Source organism: Cataglyphis hispanica, chromosome 2 (assembly GCF_021464435.1).
Source record: "Cataglyphis hispanica isolate Lineage 1 chromosome 2, ULB_Chis1_1.0, whole genome shotgun sequence".
Taxonomy (NCBI): domain Eukaryota; kingdom Metazoa; phylum Arthropoda; class Insecta; order Hymenoptera; family Formicidae; genus Cataglyphis; species Cataglyphis hispanica.
The window spans coordinates 1,632,299-1,655,796 of NC_065955.1; the positions used below are offsets into that span (position 1 = coordinate 1,632,299).

The 23,498-nt window shown below is 33.4% G+C and overlaps 1 protein-coding gene across 5 annotated transcripts in view; it reads right to left on the reverse strand.

The window, feature by feature from the left end:
- LOC126857347 (uncharacterized) overlaps positions 1–23,498 on the reverse strand; it is a 116,051-nt gene that overhangs the window by 85,892 nt on the left and 6,661 nt on the right. For 3 of the 5 annotated variants that reach the window (XR_007688484.1, XR_007688487.1, XR_007688486.1), the window contains one exon: positions 80–843. The exons of 1 other annotated variant lie outside the window; for it this stretch is intronic. Coding sequence is in view for 1 of the 4 variants with exons in the window: in XM_050606688.1 (XP_050462645.1) it covers positions 698–839 (142 nt within the window). In the remaining 3 variants the exon portion in view is untranslated. Of the gene's footprint in view, positions 1–79; positions 844–23,498 lie in introns of those variants that run through there. One more of the 5 variants, XM_050606688.1, reaches the window with a different exon arrangement.

The following is a 23,498-nucleotide window of genomic DNA, read 5'->3' on the forward strand; positions in this document are numbered from 1 at the left end:
TAATATAAAGACAATGTTTATGTTTCTTCGTTTATAATATTAAAAATTAAATGCTAAAAGTGATTCTTAACTTAATTACATTTGTTACGCTGTAATTTACATTACTATTCACAAAATTATATGCTTTAATAATGCGACATATTATCACATTTTAGTTTCATAGAAAAAAAAAAACTTTATTTAATAAAATTGTTTTGACATAAAAGAAAATGCCTGGTTATTTTTATTAAAAAAAAAAACTTCCTTTTTTTTATTTCTCCTTTCATAAAATAAGCTCGAAGAGAATTATATACCATTATTGTTATTAACGCGTCTATTAGCTCGCAACAACGTTCTCCATGATATATATTCTCCTTCGTGTTTGTCAACCTCTAACTAATACGAAAACAAATTTCTCGTCGATACAAGTCGTGAAAGCGGATCGATTTTAACGAAGAAACAAAGTGTCGTCTATATACAGCTTGTAAGTCTGATATGTTGCTAACGAAACACTCCGCATAGTTATAACGTGTGCGTACATACATGACGATGAACGAGAAGGTGAACGCTAGTGCAGGTGCAACGACGAGGCATAGACGTCGACGACTCTGATGTTGCCGGACTATCATTACGCTTCTGCCGGTCGTAAGGCGTATCTATGTGGCATTCGTGCCATATAGAGGCGGTGATCCAAGCTGTCCTGGCTGTGGGAGCGGATTCACCTGTGCTGACCTCGTATATGCGCGCAGGCGAGTAATGACGGCTCATCTCTACTAGCAGCGTTTGCTGAAACGAGGTGGTTTCGCTGACGTTCGTCGATAGTCGATGCAGCAGTGTGTATAAGTATCGCGGGGCTCAGCCTTTCTGCGCGAGAAGGAAAAAAATTAAATTTTTACGTGATAACACATGTATAGCGATCTCACGCATGACGCGCATCTGGGCAGTCCATCGTTCTTACCTTGTGATGAAGGGACGATCGTATTACAAAGATCTCGATCGTATTGCCGCTTCGTATTGACGATTCTGTCAAGTACATGTATGCGTCGCGCAAATTATAACCCTCGGATCATTGTAAGCAAATGCTAAAATGATGTGTCACGTTAATTATATTAATTTACAAGGTTTTGTGCCACAGCTTTTCAACATTGTTTTTAGAGTATTGTGTAGAATTTTAAATGTTGAGCACGAATCTGATATCAAGAAATTTCTATCAGGTCAGGTTTTCGAGAAAAACGTGCATGAAATCCCTAAAAAATGTCTTTTTACAATCTTTGAAAATTTGTAGCAGACGAACCCGATGTACTAGAGTCTTCAGACAGGGCTTAAATGAACGCTTGAACATTGTACTTTAATATAAAAATATCGAAATTTCTGTTTGAAGTCTTTTGCACATCAACTTCATCTGCTATAAATTTTCAAAAATGATTTTGAAAAATGAGGAAAGGCGTTTTTTGGAAGTTTTAACTCCGTTTTTCTCAAAAATCTGACTTGATAGGCTATTTTGTCTTGTGGATTTGGATTTAGCATTCCAAAATACGTTAAAAAAATTCCTAAAAAAGTACCTAAAAAAATTGTTTCTGGCATTAAAAAAAGTGTGAAATTTGTAAACTAGTGTCAGATAATTTATGTATTTTCTGTTAAAAAGAGCATGCTCGTCAACTTTTGCGCCAGCTATACGCTAACAAAAAATAGAAGATACATGAATCCTGATGAACTAACTAATTGTCTTGAATATAAATTGAGCGGTAACAATAAAAAAGAAAAATAAAACTTTTTCTTATCTCGCTTCAGTCGCGATGACTTCGTTCTGCCGACGAATGTAGGTATCAATTGTGAATTAACGGATAAGAGTAGAAGTAGTGCGAGAAGAGTATATTCTCTCGGGATGTACATATATACTTGTGGTTTGTCCATAAATCTAAAATCAGGATTCGGCACGCCATCCGAAGCGAGCCAATTCAGCCGCTTTCTCTCGCTTTAATAACATCTCAATCCGAGATATTCACGGATATAGGCGGGACACGACGCTGCTGAGATCGGTTCTGTGCGGCGCCTTTGTGTCATTTAATATTTAAAAACAAGCCATAAATATGTCGCATCCGCGTGCAGCCCTCTTAAAGCGCGGCCGTCGGATTATGCGCGCGCGGAGAACGTGCGAGCCGCCGCGTCGCCGCCGACACGAAAAGTAAGACGAATGCTATGTTGAAACCTGCAAGGTGTTAATGATATTGCCTCATACCCGTTGACACACGGTCAGATTTCCCTCCCACGATGTATTACATAGGGTATCAAAATAAATAAAATACAGAAATGAAATTATAAAGTGAAATACAAAAGAACATAAAAAAAGAGAAGAGAATTTCAGAAAGTAATGGGTCAAATATTTTGGAAATTTTATATTAATTTATGTGATAAAAACAAATTAAATTGAATACTTTAAAATATGCGAAAAGATTATATGTATAATAATCTAAAACTTTAAATTGCACTATCAAGAAAAAGAAAGATAGAATAAATTGCATCTCATAACTCAAATATGTAAATATCATCTCATAACTGCGATCAAACAATAATGAACTGCGAGTAGCTGAATAGTTTCGCATGAATTGACGTTTACTGGACTAGTTTTATGCAAATCTGACCGATTCAACGAAAAGTTATTTCAAGTAAAATGAAAGTACATAACACATGAATTATTTCAATCTTATTTAACTCCGCCTTCTTTCAACAAATAATAACAATAAAAAAAAAATTTCCATTTATATACATATGCAATAGAAATTCAAAATGTCACGTAAAAATACACTCACATAAAAAAGAAAAATTTAAGTGTATTTAACAGATATTAAATTTTTTTTTAGATCACCACACACACACACACACACATACATACAAAATATAATTAAAAAAATTAATAATAGTCTACAATAACGGAGTTACAATACGCATTTTATCTTCCTACATATGCGTAAAAATAATCTAGCAGCATGAGATAAAAAAAAGAGTATTGACACACACAATTATAGTAGGATATTATTAATTTTTTTAAATTAATTTTCAATATATATTATCTTTTTTCTTTCAAAAAAATTAAATAATTTTTTCTTTCTTTTTAAAATTAAAGCTACCAATGCAAGGTAACGCATGCGGCGAAAGTGTCATATAGAGACATCAATTTGTTGCTTTGCATAGAGAAAGGGTGCTCGAAAACGGGGACGAGTTTCCTTTGGGCACCCTGTTGCGAATGGTGGAATTATTTAGTCTAGAAAATCTATGCACACACATAGACTCTGTACCCACCGTGAAACCGCCCCGCCTAAACAGTGCGTTAACCGATGATTTACGAGCACTATACGCTGCACGCCGGCTCCGCTTTTGCCAACCCCTAATCATAACGCACAACCAACCCTTTCGTCTTGCTCCAGATCTAGTTATGCCTTTATTGTCATCGGCGGACCCATGGTACACGTATGACCGATACTTATTAAAAGCCGACCTCTCTTTCGCTTGAGACTTCAACAAAAACACCATGCAAATCGTTGTATGTGTGTCGAAAATTTTTAAAGTTATACAAACAGCGAATTGCTAGCTTTACGCTAATTATCATAACAATACAGATATATATCTTGATGTTATGTATGCTTAAATTTTATTAATTATAAAAGAATTCATATAAAAATATACAAAGAATTTATGTATATATAAATATTTTAAAGCACTTTGTGATATATAGATTTTTTATATATAGATATATATTTGTTATATATAGATTTATTCCTTTTAATATAAAAAATAGAAATATAAAAGCAACACAACAAATTACATCATTAGAAAAAGAATTTATATTATGATGAATTATGAAATTTGTTACTTTTCATCCTCGCATCATTATTAGAAATTTGCAAACATATATCGATGCATATCTATATATGTACATATATATATATATATATATATATATATATATATGTATGTATGTATATTCCAATGATATAAAAGGTCCTTATAAAGAGAGGTACACGAACAAGTTGTACATCATTTTGACTTATGAGAGGTATTATCGTCCGTATGAGAGTTTTGCAAAGCGCGAAAGAAGGGAAGGACGAGAAAAGGTATCACGAGAAAGTACGCAGGGACATGTATATACCGTAATTATATGTATATCCATATAAGCTTTATTAGCGTTAGATCTCGGGACAATATCAAGACGTTACAAATGTCAATATATGTATAATATTATTACTCAAAGTGTTTTTTTTCTTTTTTATTAACCTGGATTGATGGACTCGAACGACTCGTTTTTAGTTTTAATTTTTTAATGTTATTTTATTTTTCTCTTTTATTTTCTACTTATATGCATACATATAAATATATTTTAATAGCAATAAGTTTCTTAAATCATAATTTAATTATTCTACATGAATATGATTTTTATTGCAGATGTAAGAAAAATATAACCGCGTGTTTTTATAAGAGCGTAACACAACTGGTCTGGCACATTATTATTATTATTTGTATGAATTATATAAGTAGCGATATACCGCGCAAGATAACGATCTAGATGTCGCAAAGAATAGAAAGACGGAAAGGGAAAAGAATAAGAGCACGGCATAAAAGGAGCAGCATTGAATAGTAAAAAATGGGATCCAATGCTAGTGTTACTATTATGTTGCCATGATGTTGTTCCGCATTATACCTGCAATTTTCACCCCTTATCTGAAGATCCGATCGCCGCAACTCGGAATCCAAGTTCTATGGGACACAAAGTATCCCTAAACTATAATCAAGATAGCGATTTATATAGCTAATAATGAAGATTAATGGCGCTATAATATTTTCGTTATATTTTACGAAAAATATTCATTTTTAATATATTTTCGATAATTTTTTGAAGTTATCACTGTGAAAAATTTATGTATTTATACATGAGATTAATATATTATTAAGTAAAATAATTAATGTTGGTGCCAGTATTTAATATTCAAGGGACAAAAATTTAAACAATTTTTCTTTTTGTATATAGCACAATGTTATATTATTTTTTTTTCTCAAGTCCCTTCTTTTAATTTATATTATAATGCTGTATTATACATATGCAAAAATAATTTTTGTTTGTGATAATAAAGAAAGATAACTATTGACATAACGTATAATTTTTAAACGTATTTTCAGCATCAAAAAATTTAGATTTTCACAACCAATTTTCCAGCTTTTAAATTTTCATTATTTTAATATATTACTTGTGCAATATTCAATCGCAAAATATGCTTCTTTGATCAGCTCCAATTCGATACATCTTGAAGCTGTGCCCAAGAGAAAATGCGAGCATAACGGGAGCGAATCCGATATTCGGTTTACAAACACACAGTGCTGAGAAAGAGAGGAAGAAACAAAGAAAGAGATAGTGGCATGCTCTATCTTCCGCCCTCGTCTCTCTCTTTCTCTCTTTCTATCTATCTATTTATCTATCTACATATCTATTTGCCCCTCTTCGCCGTTACAATCTTATAATGTGATATGAAGAGATACCTATGATCGTTCCCCCGCGCTAACTCTCCTCATTGTCGACCAAGATTATGCTCTCGAACCGCAACGGTGCGGGGAGATAACGCGCCGATAGAGCACACACGTCGTTTTGGGTTTCACTTCTATACTCGTGCGTGCACGTGCGGCCGCATCCCGTAATCGAGTGCTTGTGCATGGCGCACATGGCTTTTCACCATCGCGACATCGCGACTCCAATCCTCTCTCTTTTGTATTTTATCTTCGAGAAATGTCGCCTCTCGCAATATTGTTAGTCCAAAAATAATTCGATAGATACAGACTCCGCATGGCTTTCTAGATCAAAAATATACATTTGAGAAATAATGTCCGCATTGCGGGAATTTAAACTTTAAACATAAATTGATTTTTTTGAATAAATTGATTTACATGTGACACATGATTCCAGCACAACTAAAATATTTCATGCATCTTTATTCTTTAGATCCGCCTCGTTTGTCAACGATGTTGTATATCATGTCAGAGGTTGACTTTAAGATCATTCCAACATATCCCTATTGATCCAACAAACGAAGATATAATTCGGCTCTACACCGTGCTGCTAGGAAAAGTGAAAACAAATCATAAAGGTCTTCGTCGTCACGTCATAAAATTTCTCGAGTTAAATGCGTAGTTTTGTCATTCGCTTTCAACAGGGCAAGAATTTATTCGTAGGAGATGGGATTTCGCCGCAGAAGAAAACCGGAGGGTACAAAACAAATTATAACTCAGTGCTAATTCAAAAAAGAGAAACACTTTACGAGCATCATCGGCGACGTAAAAACGACGTCGCATTATCCAGCGCGTTGCTCGCATTGTCGTCGTCTTGCTTTATGATGCGTACACGAAGAACATACGGAGCCTGAGTCGCGTTATTTCCGGTTCCCTGGCCACATTTAACGTTTGTTTCTGCCTGTGAATATATATATATATAAATACACACACGTATATACTTACATATATATATAAAGGATAACTACCCTTCGGTGAAGAGCTGTCAGTGTACGTAATAACTTAAATCGAAGAATTGTAAAAAGATCCGTTCAACATTTAGAGATCAAAATTCTGAGATTATTCTCTCTTACTTTTTTTCTTTCTTATAATATCTTTTATTTCATTCACATAATAATATAGATTTTTATTGATAGAATTAATTTTTTGATTGTCATATATTTCATCTAATAAAGAGAAATTTATATTATTAAGATTTTTAAAAACATAAATAAACCCAGTCTCTTTTTTTTCTGCGTAAAAACCTGTCAAATTATAAATTCAAATAAGCTTTAAAACGTGTTTAATATGATCAAATAATTAATGTATAAAATACAAAGTAGAAAAAAATTATTATTTCTTTAAGAGCCTCTAAAGATCTCGAAATTCGAAACAAGTATCCTAGAAATCTGGTATGATTCGATATTAATTCTAACATTTTAAATGTAATTTTAAATGTGATCATAATATTACATCGTTGTGAGAATAGCTAATATTTTAACAGTCATGTGTGTGAAGGCTCTCTTGTAATATAAACGGTAGAAATCTTCATTTAAGATTACGATAAATTAATTTCGCTGGAAAGCTAAAAGTGTACAAAGCCATTGTACTGTCAATCTGTTTCTTTTAGCGCTGAAACAACTCAATTTCATTAATCATACAAGTACAGTCGGATATATCCGTACATTCGCATTCACAAGAATACTTTGTAGGAATAATTTACTGATTCTTTTCATCTTTTGCAAACATAAAATAACAATTAATTATTTTAGTAAAAAAATGTAATCCTAATTGTAAGCATATTTATGTATGCGTGTATATACGTGGATGCACATTCAATATTTTTATATACATGTACATATATAAATCCCTCTCTTTCTCTCTCTTCTCTCTCTTTATTCCCTCTTTTCCCTCCCCTTTTCTCTTGCCACTAAAGAAAGGCTACCATTTTGGCAGTCGACAAACGACATACGTTTCCTTTATTTGTTTTAGCGCGGATACGAGGCGGAAAAAACATAAAAAGATGTAACCCTTTTTCGTTCTTGACAGACAGACCGACAACCACGAATTAACTCGTTCCTCTTCTTCCCTCGATAATTGCACCTCAACCCGACGCGGCCATTTTGCATTAAGAAATTGAATAGAAGTGTACAGGAAACGCGGCCATGTTGGTTGGCTCACTGAACACGTCTGGACTTACGTGTCAGTAATCCTGAAAGTAGTTTCGCGTATTATCCTGATACGCGTTTCCGCATTCTACATTTCAAATTTTATTTTTTCTCTTATTCCTTTGGCGTTTTACTCGAAATATTTGGCATTTTGTATATTTAAATTTTATTTATTCGCAAAATTCTAAATTTATAAATCGGATTTCAATTTATAAACAAGAGGGAGTAAAAGTGTATTATAAGAAACAAATAGCAAAAGTATACATGTATATAAGAATTGAGCGACAACGTGGTGATACAAGGTAGACGCAGCAAAGAACCTCAATCGTGGTAGGAAAAATGATGTAAAGTGTCATCTGCGGTTCTACAAGAGCTTGTCATTAATTTCTACATTCTCCACGCTCGCGGGTGGTCATCCTCTGTTCTTCCATTTTGTCAGATGCCGTGTCCGATATTAATGTTTCCTTGACACGGGAAAACGACGTCGACCTCTATATCGTTTGACCTCGAGACTCGACTCAACTTGCCGACCATGCACGAATATGTATCCGCGGGGTGTTAATGACAATCGATTATAGCGTCGTATACCACAGCCATCTTCCGCCACTCAATTCTTCATGTTCCTCTTGTTCTCTTTCAAGCTTCTATCTTTGCGCCCAGCTGATGCGAGAGGCTATTTGTTGCGCGAGTACATCTATTTAGGAGCTTGAAAGACCTCATATATATTTCACCGAGTTTACTATAAAACTGTGTACGACAAAACATATTTCAGGACACGATAACGTGAAAGACCACAACGCGATATGAGCTTCGTTTCTCAATCAAGTATCTATTGGAATTATTGGATCGTATTCATTAATTCTGTAGCAGTTTTTGTCTTATGTGCTTATCGTATTTAATTGATATTTACGTACCACATTTATGTATATTATATGTATATACATATATACAGAGTATTTTATATGTAAGTATAGAACACAGACCATTATTTTATCGCGTATATTTCTTGTTAAAAAATAAACTTTAATTAATCGTTATATCAATTGTCTTTTTTTGTATATCAAATAATTTTATTAATACAAGTCATACACACACAAAATAAAATCACGTTTTATTAAAAAATTTGTATCTTTATATATACATTTCTTCTGCCTATGAATAAATTAATAAATATAAATACATTCTTAAGAGTGTGCACGCAAGTGCACACAACAAGCTTTAAAGATGCGCTATTGAATGCTACGTCACAATGGCGGACTGAAGACACCCCGTCACGGCTTCTGAAACAGTTAGTCAGAAGCGTAACCCGCATTGTAAGGGAATTTTTATCGCGCTTCGATGGATAATTAATAAGCGGGACTCATCATCACGAACTATCATCACATCGTGGCCGGACTACCGAAGACAGTAATTGTTTTGATTTGTAAAGGCGCCGATCATTGTGCAACTTGCCGACACAATCCACCTGTCTAAGGTCCGATGAGATACCTGCTATACTACCTCTAACTATAACTTAATCATAGCCTGAGTCAGCCTCTCAGAATTCATGGTCGCTTCCCTTTTTTTCTCTTTTATTTCTTTTCTCTTTTCTTTCACTGCCACACCGTCGAGTCGATCTTATGCCCGGTTACTTTTATTCACAAACACGAGTACATAATACGTCATTCCCGTCACGATGAAGAAGCAAAAAGAGAAAAAGAAAAGAGCGAAGATGAGAAGATTTTGGTTTCCGTTGCCAACAAAAATTAAATACCAGGCATGCTTGATATGCATACCAATCAATCTTATTTTACACTTTTTTATTTTATTTCTTCATAATACTCTCTAGAAAGATTGTAATCGTGAAATTTTTAAGTAATAATTTATAGCATACGAAAGAAGAGAGAGATGATGGATTTTTTTTACTTTAAAGCTTATACTGACTTGTAAAGACACTAGAATAATTTTTCAGTTATAAGTGATTAAATATAAAACTTTTATGAACTGTAAACGTCACTAAGAGAAAAGTAAATAAATGACAAAATTTTAACTTTATATTTTAAATGATTTTATTCTAATAAAAATTTAATTTGTGTCAATTTATTACAAAGATAATACGTAATAAAAATTTGAAAAAATTGTAATTATCTCATTCCATTTTTTACTAGCATTTTTATCGCATTTGGAAATAGATGTTGAATGCCCCGCGAAAGAAAGTTTGGGGATAACATAAGAAGAACGGATTTTGTGAATGTGTACGCGCGCGTTTTATCTTGAAAAAAAAAAAAGAATCTATGCTCTCTCAAGCATATTTCATAGGTTCATCAATATGACTCGAAAAAGAGAGAAGAAGAAAGGAAGATCATGATCGCTAATCCATCAATCAGGGAATTCCTTCACGTGACAAATAAAGAAATATGCACTGATTGTTTAGATATGCTCAGCTAGTATAATAGGCTATCCTATGGGATATTGCTTCAAGACAAGACCAGTTATATCTCTGACTTGCGGGTGTCCATTTACTTCCGGAATCTGCTTTAATTGGTTGATGCCAAAACAACATTCATGCCACTGTCATATAGACAATGTCGTGGTGATCGATGGCTCCCGCATCGTCTGGATCTTTGTCTATAAACGATTGATCCTCTCTCTCTTAGATGAGAGGATAAGTAAAGAATACACTAAAAATAGAAATTTTATTTTATTTCTGCTTTAAAAAAAAAACAAACACAAACTTTAACCTGCACTAAAAATATACATATCTCTTTATATTTACATTACTTATAGAAGAGATATGGCCATTACAACTTTGTTTATCAAAAATCTTCTAATGTGATTAAAATTTATTCAAACTTATATGTTAAGTATTACAAGAAAATGTATGATATTTCTAAACTTATAAATAATATTGTTAAGAATAAAATTATCTTGAGTATTTATTTTAAAATATTAATAATCAAAAATCATAAGACAACGGTTCTTATATACATAAAGCAAGAATAAATGGTTTTGTCTATCGAATTTATTTTTCATATTCTTTTCCGTTTTATTACGCTCTATAATTATATATCGCGCATAAAATTTAATGAGAAGCGCTCAAAAGAGAAATATCATGTAGAAATTAATTATGGTGGAATAATGATTAAGTAAAAAAATATATTGGAGAGCACTTGCATTTCTCATGCTTTCCATGTACTGATTCTCAACGCTAATTAAATTCCACATTCATGGCGATATAATATAATCTTTTAATTGGTTGACTTCAGTTTTTAATCGAATAAACTTTTACTGACTTTTTAAAATATCGTGCAGCTGAAAAATTCTAACATTTAAGGATAAATCAAAATATAAAGATTAATCAAAATATAAAGATTATCATAAAATAAATTTGTTGGCATATTAAGAGACATATTATCACATGCTAATGTAACAATAATTATACAAAAAGTTATAATATATTTTTAAAAAATACAAGGTTTCCTTAAAAATATTTTGTTGTAAATAATATTATGACATCTTTCTTATTGTAAAATACTAACAAATAACGTGACATATTAATTTTTCTGGATTTTACATGCAAAATTTTAAGATCAATCAGCTACGTACATACTAGCTCAAGAATCGACGTTTATGACAAAAGTTCAATCATAAGTACAAAATTTAGTGATAGTTTACTGAACCATTCGTGGTTCATCATTATTGTGGAATCGTCTCTCTGAAAATAGCAGAAAAAGGTTTTACGGAATTGGCCGGAGATGGACAGTGATCGAGAGTGATGTATTGACAGTCTTTTGACATGCAAGACATACTATGTGAAGAAAATTGCAGCCTTTAAGTCTTCAGCATCCATCAATTCATCTGAAAGAATTCATCGAAAGAATTCATCTACATCACCGTAAAAATTCAAAATCTGTCCAAGATCTGGTATCGACAGTGAATTTTCAATTGCTCCCACGGGCCACATCGATCGTATTGATATATACGACTCGAAACGAGTTTTTAGAGTTTAAAATTTCAATTGTATACCTCTGTTAGAGCAATCTGATAAAAGAGTAATTCCTGGTCTTGGTTCGCAAAAAGACGCGAGAATGAAAAAATAAATTGGAATAATCATTTTTAAGTAACAAACCTTTTACTTTCGATAAATAGTAAAGGGTGTTGTAAAATTGCTAAAATATAGAAAAGAAAATAAACAAAAAAAACAAATACTGAAATAATATAAATTCTATGCGAACTGCATCGAATTATACAAGTGCATATTGAGCGATAATATTTTTTGTATCTTTGAATGTTTGCAAATTCAAATGCTCATAAGTCAAACAATTATAATTAAGAAAATTCGATATAATTCGAATATATATTTTTACAAATGTTAATTTAATGATTAGAAAGAAATTAGTTGCTTTGATTATTGACCTATTGATTACTGTGTCGAAAGAATTCGTGTTGCAAGAAACACTATAATCGTAATTATATATTTTTTATATTTCTAAAAATGTAAATATCAGATCCCGTATGTATTTATATCAGCAAGACACGGAACTACCCCTGATACGAAGCACACTGAAATAACGCCCTTTCTTCCCTTAGCCCTCGAGAAATTTATTACCAGGAAAATACGGAGCTTATAGACGAGTAAGAGTAGTTCGAATTAACGGTCGCTTACCTTAACGTGCGAATTTGTTACTGTATCCTAAAGCTCTGCGTAACGGATACAATCGCAAAAAAAAAAAATAGAAAAATAAAGATAGGAAAGAAGCAAGAAGATGTTAAACTAATGTAGAAACTTATAAGTCAAAATAAAGTGTGAAATGATCGCCGAATTATTGAATTCGTGATGTCACACTTTTATTCTTTCCCTCTTTTTTCCCTTATCATTTATTGGCTATTATTTATGAATTATTATTCTATATCTATATAATCTTAATTTCTTATTATATTTTATACTTAACAATATACTATTTTTTTAATTTTTATATATTTAACCGACTGTTTACTCTCTTTTTTTTAAATTTAAAATTCAGAAAAGAATAAAAAATTAATTGAATTCCGATTTTAGTTAAGCAATATTAACAAGAAATCAGTTCTTATATACCGTTTAATTTGAACACTTTTACTGTCAATATAAATATGATATGCGTCTACCTTCAAAATTTCCTATCCATATATCATACGTCTAACCGTTTTCAAAAAATGCACAATTCTTCCGAGGGATAATAAGGAAAAGGGATACGTTTCTATGTGAGAACCCGCTATAGGTAGATCCGCGGGAGGCCTTTCCCGAGGTTGTTATCAAAAAATAGTCTGATCTTTGGCATCAATGGGTTATGAAATCGAGGTTAAATATGGCTGGGAGAGATATTCGGGATAAAAAAAACCTCGTAATTCTCTCTGCGAAAATCTCAACGTCGCAGCTGCCGCTCAAAAAGGTCAGATTGTTCATGCACCTGAATCACCCCTTGCTGAGGGGTCATAGGGTAAAGTTCCGAAAAGAGTTCAATGCTCTAGTCGGTTACTCGCTTGATTACGCGTAATGATGGCCGATTGATATCGAAAAAGCTGCGAATCACATTACTCGCGCAGGTAGGCAAAGGAATAAAAAAATTCCCCCAAAATTTCTTCACTTTTTACTTTTTAAATTATTGCACAAATATCTAAAAATAATAATTTATTCTTTTTTACTTGTGTATAGGAGCTAAAACGGAGATAACATCACTCGTCTAATAATTATGTACAAAAAATAGCACACATGCACAAATATTGCATACACACGTTACAAATATAATACAATAGAAACGGGTTTTCCCTAATCTTTTGATAGATTATCTGATATTTATGCTGAAACAGTCTAACATTATCGAAATGGAATAATTTTATTGTCGCGTACGTGATCTAATTGATAAAATTACATTAATAATCTAACGCGAATATATTCGCCGACGGGAGGAAGGCGAAGAGAGGAAGGTAAAGAAAGAAGTCGGCATTTCTGAGATTTACTAGTGCACCATAGCACCCTTAGTTCTCTAAGGAACAATGACTACTCTGATGATGACAAACGCCTGGTAATACGATACTCGGCCATATGCCGCCGCGAACGACCCTCTGGCATCCATACTGATACAATGAAGCGTGTACGCGTACATGCCATGCAACCTTGCGACCAATAACGTAGCGAAACAACATCATCGGCCAACAAAAGAGGCCATGACCTGAAACCCCGCGGCTCGATACAAATGTGCAGATATGCCAGGTTATAGAGTTACATGTAGAGAGCAAGGGCCCCGAGGGGGTGAAAAAAGCGCGGCTTCTCGCGACTCGAAACGTTTTCTTTGCCCCTCGCTTCCTATTAGCGTAAAGTTTTCTCTTGTTACATTATTAAAGATACAGTCATTATTTTTTAATTAATCGATTAGTGATGATTTGCAAATAGTATGTACAATGATAAGTATTAATCGTATATAAGTAGTAAATAATCAGTTTATATATATATAATTAAAACATCAAAAAAAAAAATGTCAAAGACAATAGAATGCATAAAATGTTAGATTCTCTCTCTTTCTCTCTCTCTTTTTCCCTCTCTCTCTGTTTTTAAATTTAACGAGATAATTTAAATACTTTAATAGTTGCATACTTTGATTATAAAAGATATTGCGATTAAATATCAGTGACATTTACATGTAATTAATTATATATATTGAAGAGAAATAACTTTTTTCAATATTGAAGTTTTCAACCATTCAAAATTTTTTTTTTTTTTATTAAATAAAAATTTAATACAATAAAATGTTTTAGACGACAGATGGAAACGTTCTTTTCCATGTTTGTGATGAAAAGTTTTTTTCTATTACTTTATAAACTACTTTCAAAGTTATGCAGCATAGTTATAGAACAAGAAAAAGATCGTTGGCCAGATGAAGGGTTTTCAGAACAGACCTGTCAGACATAGCCGATGTGCAGCTGTGGCCGATGGTATTAAATATGTAATTATTGAATCGTTAAGTATCTTCGTTCCCTTCTGACAAGCGATGAACAGACATATTAACTGACAAATTACCCTTTGTCAAACTTACTCTTTCTGTCATAATGCGATAGTGAAAGAGTAAATCCGCTTATCATTGCAAGTATCTGATATTGACCATTGCTTTCCAAATATTATTAACTTTTTAAAATATATATGTGTACATTTTATGCTTTAGATTAATCTCTCTTTCTCTCTCTCTCTCTCCAAAATATAAATTATGACACAGAGAAACATGCAAAAACCACGCAAATCCAAGAAGAATAAATTTTTTCTAATGTTTGTAAATTAGCGACTATATTGAAAAGCCATATTATTATTAATTTAAATAATAAATTATTAAATTTTTTATATATATATAAAATTCCAACCATCTAAAAAATTAAAATTTTATATTCAATTTATAGGAACATTATTTATGAATTTGTAGTGAATCTCTTAAAAAGATATGTAGTAAAGAGAAACTGCAATAAATATTTGACATTCCTCTATGGAAATATGTAAACAAACAAAGTATCTGTGGCATAACAATCGTCCGCGAAGTCACATAAGCAAATATACGAAAACGAAATGTTTCCTATTGCGTTTGCCAAATTAACAATATACCGCACCGTTGAGCAGCGTGGCAAACACGTTTGCAACGGCTCGATATGTTTCGCGCATACGAAGAACACGATAGAGGAACGTTACCAATCTTTTTAGATTCACGAACGAGCACAGAAGATTCTCTTCAAGATCTTTCGGACCCTTAAAAAGGCAGTAACAGCTGCATTTGTCATGATTAGCACTTTTAGTCATGGTGACCCGCCATTATCCTCATCGCAGGACGTGGCACGATCCTGCAAGAGAACCCGCTGATCGCCGTTAATAACGCGCTCACTAGAAATATTTTCGATCTTGACGCGATGTCTACTCGCACCGTTGTATCAAATTGTGAAGATTTACCATGAGAAAATTAATCTCTTTATAGCCAAAAAATATTAACTTTTTATATTAGAAAGTATATATACACGCTCATATTTTCGGAGAACATACATACGTAAATGTATATATACATATCTAACAAATTAACATTCTATGTTTTACCATATAAAAAAAATAGAATTCGTTGATAACGAAAAGTTGATAGCATATGTTATCTGGCTATGCATGATAGCATATGTTATCTGCTACTTGCATGTATTCAAAAGTTTATAAAAATTTATAAAAATTTATTATATAATTAAGACTAATTTTTACAATACACATATATAATTAAAATGTATGGTAAAGTGATCATGGGTAGCGATTTAAATAATCTGTAATTTCGGTTGAAATACTTAATTATTGTCTCTCGCTAATAAAATAAACAACCTATTATCCGCGAGTTCGAGCTTAATATGTATTGTACTTTGCGGATATAAAACCCTCCGCGGATAATCCAAAACAACAACAACAGGGAACAACTGCTTTGTCCGCGTATACACCTCGGGCTGTGCACCAAACTATGCAAATAGCAGCTATACGCAGCGTCGTTGTTCTCTCGTGCGTCTACATAAATTACATATACAATGCTCAGTATATATCCGGTGAGAGAATTTCTATATATAAAATATATTAACATTTGTTGCGAAATTATAATTACGTGTGCGCAAATTTAATTTTGCAAAAAAAAAACATTCACGTTTCTAATATCCTTTTAACGTGATAAAAAATGATTTGTTTTTACTAGTCTTTTAAGGCGTGTTCTCGCGTGTTGTATAATTCTTCGTATTGATAAGAATCCAATTTTGCAATTACAAATAAACATTAATCTTATAGGAATTAACATATGATTACATATATTATAAAATTGAATTTTCGGAATCTTCTACATATTTTATATTAATATCAAAGTTGCATAAGCTTTTTCAACTTTATTTCAATTTTCCACATATTCTTTATTATTATTCAGTGATATTTTCATTCTTAAAATTTTAATTATCTGCAACATGAATTGTTGTAACATGAAAAGACATTGATCTTTAACATAATGATTCAAACTCACTGATCATAAAATATGTATGTAGCTGTAGAAAATAAATCCAAATGAATCAATGTATAGTCAAAGATACACTTGAAGCAACGAGCCGAAAACTCTGTTGTTACTCTCAAACGGAAAACGAAAGTTCAATCATTCGAGAAATTAGGGACGACTCTTAGCGGAGAGTCGACAAGCTGTAGGTGTTATTTTAGGCTTCGCACACAAAGCATTGCGACTAAGTGAATCGAGCTCGAACGAGCTCGAATGAAAAGGATAGCAATGGATAAAAAACAAACCTTTATCTAGCTTTAAAACCGATACTCCTCTTTGATATGCTTTTTTCGCGGTCAACTACATATACTTTCCGTCGCTATTTCTCGCGTGCACAAGATCTAGTAATTTAGAACTTTCTTCAAAGTCGCATCGATCTTCATCTAACGGGCAAGAACGTTAAAAAAAAAGACAATGCAGCGATGACAATTGGTCGGAAAATAATTTTCATATTTCTTTCTATGAGCTATTTTAGGCACTCTTGCCACGAATGATGATTACGTAAATTTCTAACAAATGTCTTTATACTTTATATCGCTAAAAAGTATGCAAATTTAAAAGTTTCCCCGTACTAATCAAAATTATTGCATGTTGTGTTTTGTGTATAAAATTTTGCTGGATAAAACTTGGAGTGAAGAAAAATCTGTTCTTTTTATGATAATTTTGCAATTTCTCACTCTGGGAACAACAGATCCGTGCATGAAGACTGTTTTATATATTTCTTGTTTATAGAAACAACTGTGCGAAACACGACACCCTTGTGACAGCCACCCCACATCTACGATTCGCTTCTTTGTGAAGTCTGCTCGCTCGCAAAATCCCAGAAGCACCTATTGTTGACGCAACGTTGCATTCTCGGATCGATCGTCAAGGAAGAAAAAAAGGAAGAAGAAACGTCCGTCCTTCATTATGGAATTACGTAACTGTAAATTGAGCAAATACAACGGGCGCACCCTTGGTCCGCGGGCCCGAGCTTGTATTTTGCCTGTGCTACCGGATCCCTACAGTGTGGCCTGAATATCGAATTACGAGCAACCAAAGTAACTCCTATCTGAACGAGACATCTAACGAGAAGAAGTTCCCGGGACGTACATAAGTATCACCTGAAAGAACAGGAACAGTATCGTGTTTGTGTTGCATGCGCGTGCATAAGAAAAGATAGGAAACATTGCACGTTACAAGATATTTTACAAACTGCTTCCTGAGAAAGGCTCACGCCACGCGCACTAATTCAACCATTGAAATTACATAATCTCTTTTATATATTATAATAATCATCTTTTTTTAAATATTGCTCCATAAAAAGATAATTAATAAATCATTCTCATTATTAAAGTTAATGGAGAATTCTCATAATTGAAGTTAAAGTAAGTTAAGTTATAAATGTCGTTGCTACATCTTCTCAATCCTAAATAAAAATGACATTTGGATGGCACCCAATTTAACGGTCCTATAACTCTTTTTCCTCTTTCTATTCCCTCCCTTCCCCGCCTCTTTCCTTTGCAATATTCGTTTTATCATTTAACTGAACATTTAACGTAAGAGACACTCAAGATGTCGTCCTAGCGGATAAGCAGCCAGAATAAGATTCAAATCCGAATTAATACGAGACATGCATCGATCGGCACAAAAGAAACGCACGACATTGTCAGCTAAGTGGAGCATTTACACTCGAAATTCGCGCCATGTCATGCTATTGAGATCAGATTATCCTTAGCCAGGATTACATAGGTCGGATTCTCAACAACGGGAGTGGTGTCGGGATACGAGCTAATTCTTAGGATGCTACAGAAATTACCGATGCGCATAAGACCGTCACAATGACGCTATTGAAAGTGCTAATAGATACATTCAGAATGGCAATGAAATCTATCGAGGTGGTCGTGTCGGTTTGCGTTACCTTTTTCGTCTTATTTCCAAGAACACAAAATAATAATAATTATATCACTAATTAGCGATCCTTTCTAAAATAATTAATGGCTTGCAAATAAACTAATTACATTGTTAATTAGTTACATGAGATTGCATCATGAATATTGATATTTATATTTCCAAGTTAATGTGGCAAATATCGAATAAATAACAAATAAATTCTATATTTTTATCAATATATCTAGACAGAAAATAATTTAAATATGATTTCAATCAACAATAATTTAATATTGATCAAAAGAATAACAGCAATAAAATGTCCCGGCGGAATCAATCGGGAAGTTTCCGAGAAGTTTCCTGTGATAGGATTTTGATGCTATTGTATTCGTAACTGCGAATGTGACATGTGTGAGCCCTGTCCCGCAGGATATGCCGTCATGGGAATCTGAAGAACTAATTTACAGGATGGCGGTGTAGGATAGCGATGTTGATGAATACAATTGTTGGCGGTTATTGTGACGCGACAAGCGAGACGCGTTTTCATTATCTATTTGTTTGTGGCTGGAATAAACTATGCATTATGCGTTTATCTTTTTTTACTGGTTCAATTCAAATCTCTCGCTCTCTTTCTTTCATGAAGAAGTTTACTTGTAAAAAATATTTTTTTTAAATCTTTATAAAAATATATTGCCAAAAAGAAGAACAAAATTGAATCTACAATTAAACTATTTAAAAATATTAGTCGACAATATACTTGATTATAAATATCTTGCTTTTAATTGCTTGACCATGTAATTAAGATGTAGAAATAATTTCTTTCATACGGAAAAAATGTTTTTATTAGATTCTAATTTACATTTCTCGAGTTCAATGCTTTGTAATAATTATGCATAATGTGCGAAAACCGGATCTGGGAAAAGGAATTATGATTAAGACTAACATTTTTCCTCGGATATTATACTTGTAAAATTATAATTATTCATAGCTATAGAGTACTAACGATGTGCATATATCAACGTGGCGCAAAATATTTCATTGCATACATTTGCATGCGTTTATAAGTCTCTATGGCGTTTAATAAATTATAAATGAGCTTCCGTGACTTAATTGCAATGCTCTAAATTCTAAACGAATCCCACGATAATCGTTTTCGATAAATAAAGTTGTACTAATTACCATCGCAATGTCATCGCGAAATGAATACGCCTACGCGAAACAGAATACAAAATGGTCGGAGTCTTGATAGCAAAGAAAACATGTTTCAATTAGCCTATTTTATGTTTCGTGCTTGTATGTTTCTTAATCGTACACATACACACTCGCACGCTCGCACATACGTAACGTAACTTAAAAAAATTTAAAAAGATTATCATATTATAATATTTCGCAATTCATTAATAAAAATACAGGCAGTTTCAATCTTACATTTTATAAGTAATTTACTTCGATTTAAATATGTGCTTCATTCCCCCCTCCCCCTCCCACTCACCCCTCACACACATAACGTAATATGCCCAATAATATACGTATATATTCCCATTTATATAATAAATTAATATAAAACAACTATTTCTATTTGCATTTGTATTTTCGTACATGTCTGTTAGCAACAGATTTAATAGATTACACTATGCGTTTTGATACATAGTGATTGATACATACACATTTGATACAAATCGGATTCCTATATACAGAGAAAAATGCATATATATTTTACATATGTTAAATAAATTTAATATAATAAGAAAAACACACACATAAGTTATATATATATGTATGGCTAGAAAAAGAAAACCAGCCGTGCTTGACAATAGAATCGCATAAACTGCATGTCACCCTGTTGTGTGTAAACTCGTGGGGCGCAGCGCGCGACAATTGGTGACAACACGTCGACAAAGCGTCGGAACGAGCCAAAACGAGTCGAAAGAGCAATGTGGTAAATGGTGACAGATTTGAGTTGCACTTGGACTCAAGTCAACTTTATTCATCATGCTTTTTGACCCTGTCTAGCTCAAACAAATATTTGTAACGATGTATTGATAAAGTCAATAGTAAACAATGGTAGTTATTGTGAAATGTTATATAAATAAAAAAAAAAACACAAAATTATTAAGCAAATAATTAAGATATAATTTTATTTTTATGACACTAGGAAATATTCCTCTTATCATAAATAAAAAAGAACGCAAGCATTTGTAAAATTTAGAAATAATAATATGAACGTCTCAATAATCTTCTCCTTCACTAGAAAAATATTGAAAAAATGATGCAACTTTATATCATACATGTCTTCTTGTACAAATTCGAGAGACATTCTATTATGATACTAGTGGTACGGTGTTCGTGAACAAGTCATTAATCACGACTACGGGTCCCCGTTTCTCCATCACGTCAGGGGTAGAAGTGGGGAAAGATAAAAAGAGATCGTAGCACGTTCGCGGCAAGCAAAAGCCTCGAGGTGAGTTTCTCTATAGCGGGCAATAATAGAGCCGTAACTGTAAGCGGGCGCAGCTAATAGTAGTAATGTCAGACCGAATTCTGTAAGCCATGCAACACGTTGTGGGGGCAGTATGTGTGACAGATGCGTATGTGTATCTGTGCGTCTGTATGTATATATGCACGCGTGCGACACGCAACGGAAACACGGTCCGAAAACACGACTATCGGCGGATCACAGAGAACATTCAACCAACCGACTTCTTTCTTTCTTTCTTCTTTCTTGCTTTCGTACATTTGTCAAATCCGAACAGCGGCATATCCTACAAACGCACCATCCCACAAACGCACCATCGTGCCGCCCCCATGCCATCGGAATCATATTCAGCCAGCTCAATTACTGTTTTATATTTTGCTATTTATTTACCTCCAAATACACATCGGGCATTGATTCTCTAGGAGCATGCTGTTAGATAAGATGATTAGATTTGACGATTGTGAACGAAATAGAGCGAAAATAACGAGTGTAGTATGTGTGACAAAAAGTGCACCGAGTATATCGCGGACATTATTTATCGTGATAACTTTTTTTGAAAAATAAATAATTATTTTCAATTAAATTTTAAAAAATAATTCAGTGAATTTAGCTCAATTTTCAACACAAGCAAATTTCTATAAAATTTGCGGGATGTAAAACTATTCGAATAATTTTCTCCGCGCAAATCAAGAGCGAGTATTCGCATGCATGTAGTATTATAGCTTTCGTCTCTTTCGATTAATACGGTGCAGCAAATACAGGAACCGCCAAATCATTTTTGCACATAGAACGCAGCACAATATGGGCAATCGAGCGTGAGGGATGAGAGGTGGTGGATCGGTATCTCTCCCCTCGCGCAGAAAAGAGATTCGCGTCCGTCGGTTTCTGTGCGGTAAACACGTTGTGTTAACGAAAGTAATGACGGTCCATCGCATCATTGATTTGTAGCTCCATTAGTTCTGGGCTCGTCGGGTTCACACCTGGCCACTTTCCGCCTGTCCTCCCTCCTCTCCGTTCCGCGCGCGCGCGCGCGCTTGTGTGTGTGATGTGCTATTCGATAAATCCAAATTACTTCTTCTCGAAGAGTCCGCTCTACAATTGCAACGCGTACTTTCACACAAGCGAAAAAGTAAATCTTACCAAATGTATCGTAAAAAAAAATACACCGTGACTTTCGCTCTTGTAATAAATGTTTTTTCTACAAAACTCGTCAATATTTATTATATTATTCACGCTTATTTCGAACATAATATTATGTATTTTGTGCTATGGGTTTTTCTTTGTTTTTTCAAAAGCAATCTGTTTTCTCACAAGCATTTTTAGTGTGACATATAACTTTTTTTACCATGTAATATATAAAATATGCATGCAAATCAGGAATAAAAAATAAGAGAATATTTACGCGAGACTTGTAAATTTTATAACATCTTAGAGAGAGAAAGAAAGTAAAAGCAATATCTCCTTCTCTACGTTTCATGGCATATTAGAGTATTAGAGAGATGTGGGAAAAGGAAAAGCACAGGACACAATCAACGTGAAAGATGCCGAAAAAGATAAAAGCACCGCTCTTGCGAGACCACCCTCCGTGAATCCGATCGGCTATTAGATGAGGACTTGCGCCTGGTCGAAATATAGCATCCATATAAACAACTTTAGATAACTTTCAAGTTAACATGTTAATAATGAAAGCGGCTTCTGCTGTTTTATGTCAACGAATAGAAAGTCAAAAATTAGGTGAAATCATTTTTGAATGTCATAACTACCGACGTACGTTTTCGCAACATCTAGTAAGAACGAAAAAGTTTTATTTAATGTAACAAGAAAGTTATATTTCCGAGATATTTTATCAAAAGTAATACATGTATAACGAATTCTAGATTATTTCAAATCTGTATGTATTGCTCGCAACATTGCTGAAATTATATTTTTATAAAATTATAGCATCGCACATATACATACACATATACATACATACACACACGCATATACATATATTTCTTCCTTCTTTGAATGTTTTTCTACTTTCTAAATATTTTTTTTACGCGAATACGATGTTAATTTACTTTTCCGTTGTCTATAATATTTTTGGAAAAGTTCAGATTAGTCACTTCCTTGAACTCTCAATGATACAAGGGAGCTGGGAAATCGGGGAGAACCCCTAGTTCAAGTAAGGTCTAGTCGGCATTCTCTGTAGTTCGATAGTGGGCGGAGCGTCGTGTTGCACGGCGTCGTGTGTGAAGCAAAAATTGTCAATGGACGATATTGTTGGTGCGCCTTTGCGGAGATGAATAATAAATGGCTGTTGCCATGTTCCGTAAACGCTTACGCACGGATATTAGCCGACACTCCTTCTTTCTTTCTTTCTTTTGGCATTTGCTACCAATGAATTAGTGCGCGAGATTTTTTCTTGTCACTCTTCGACAT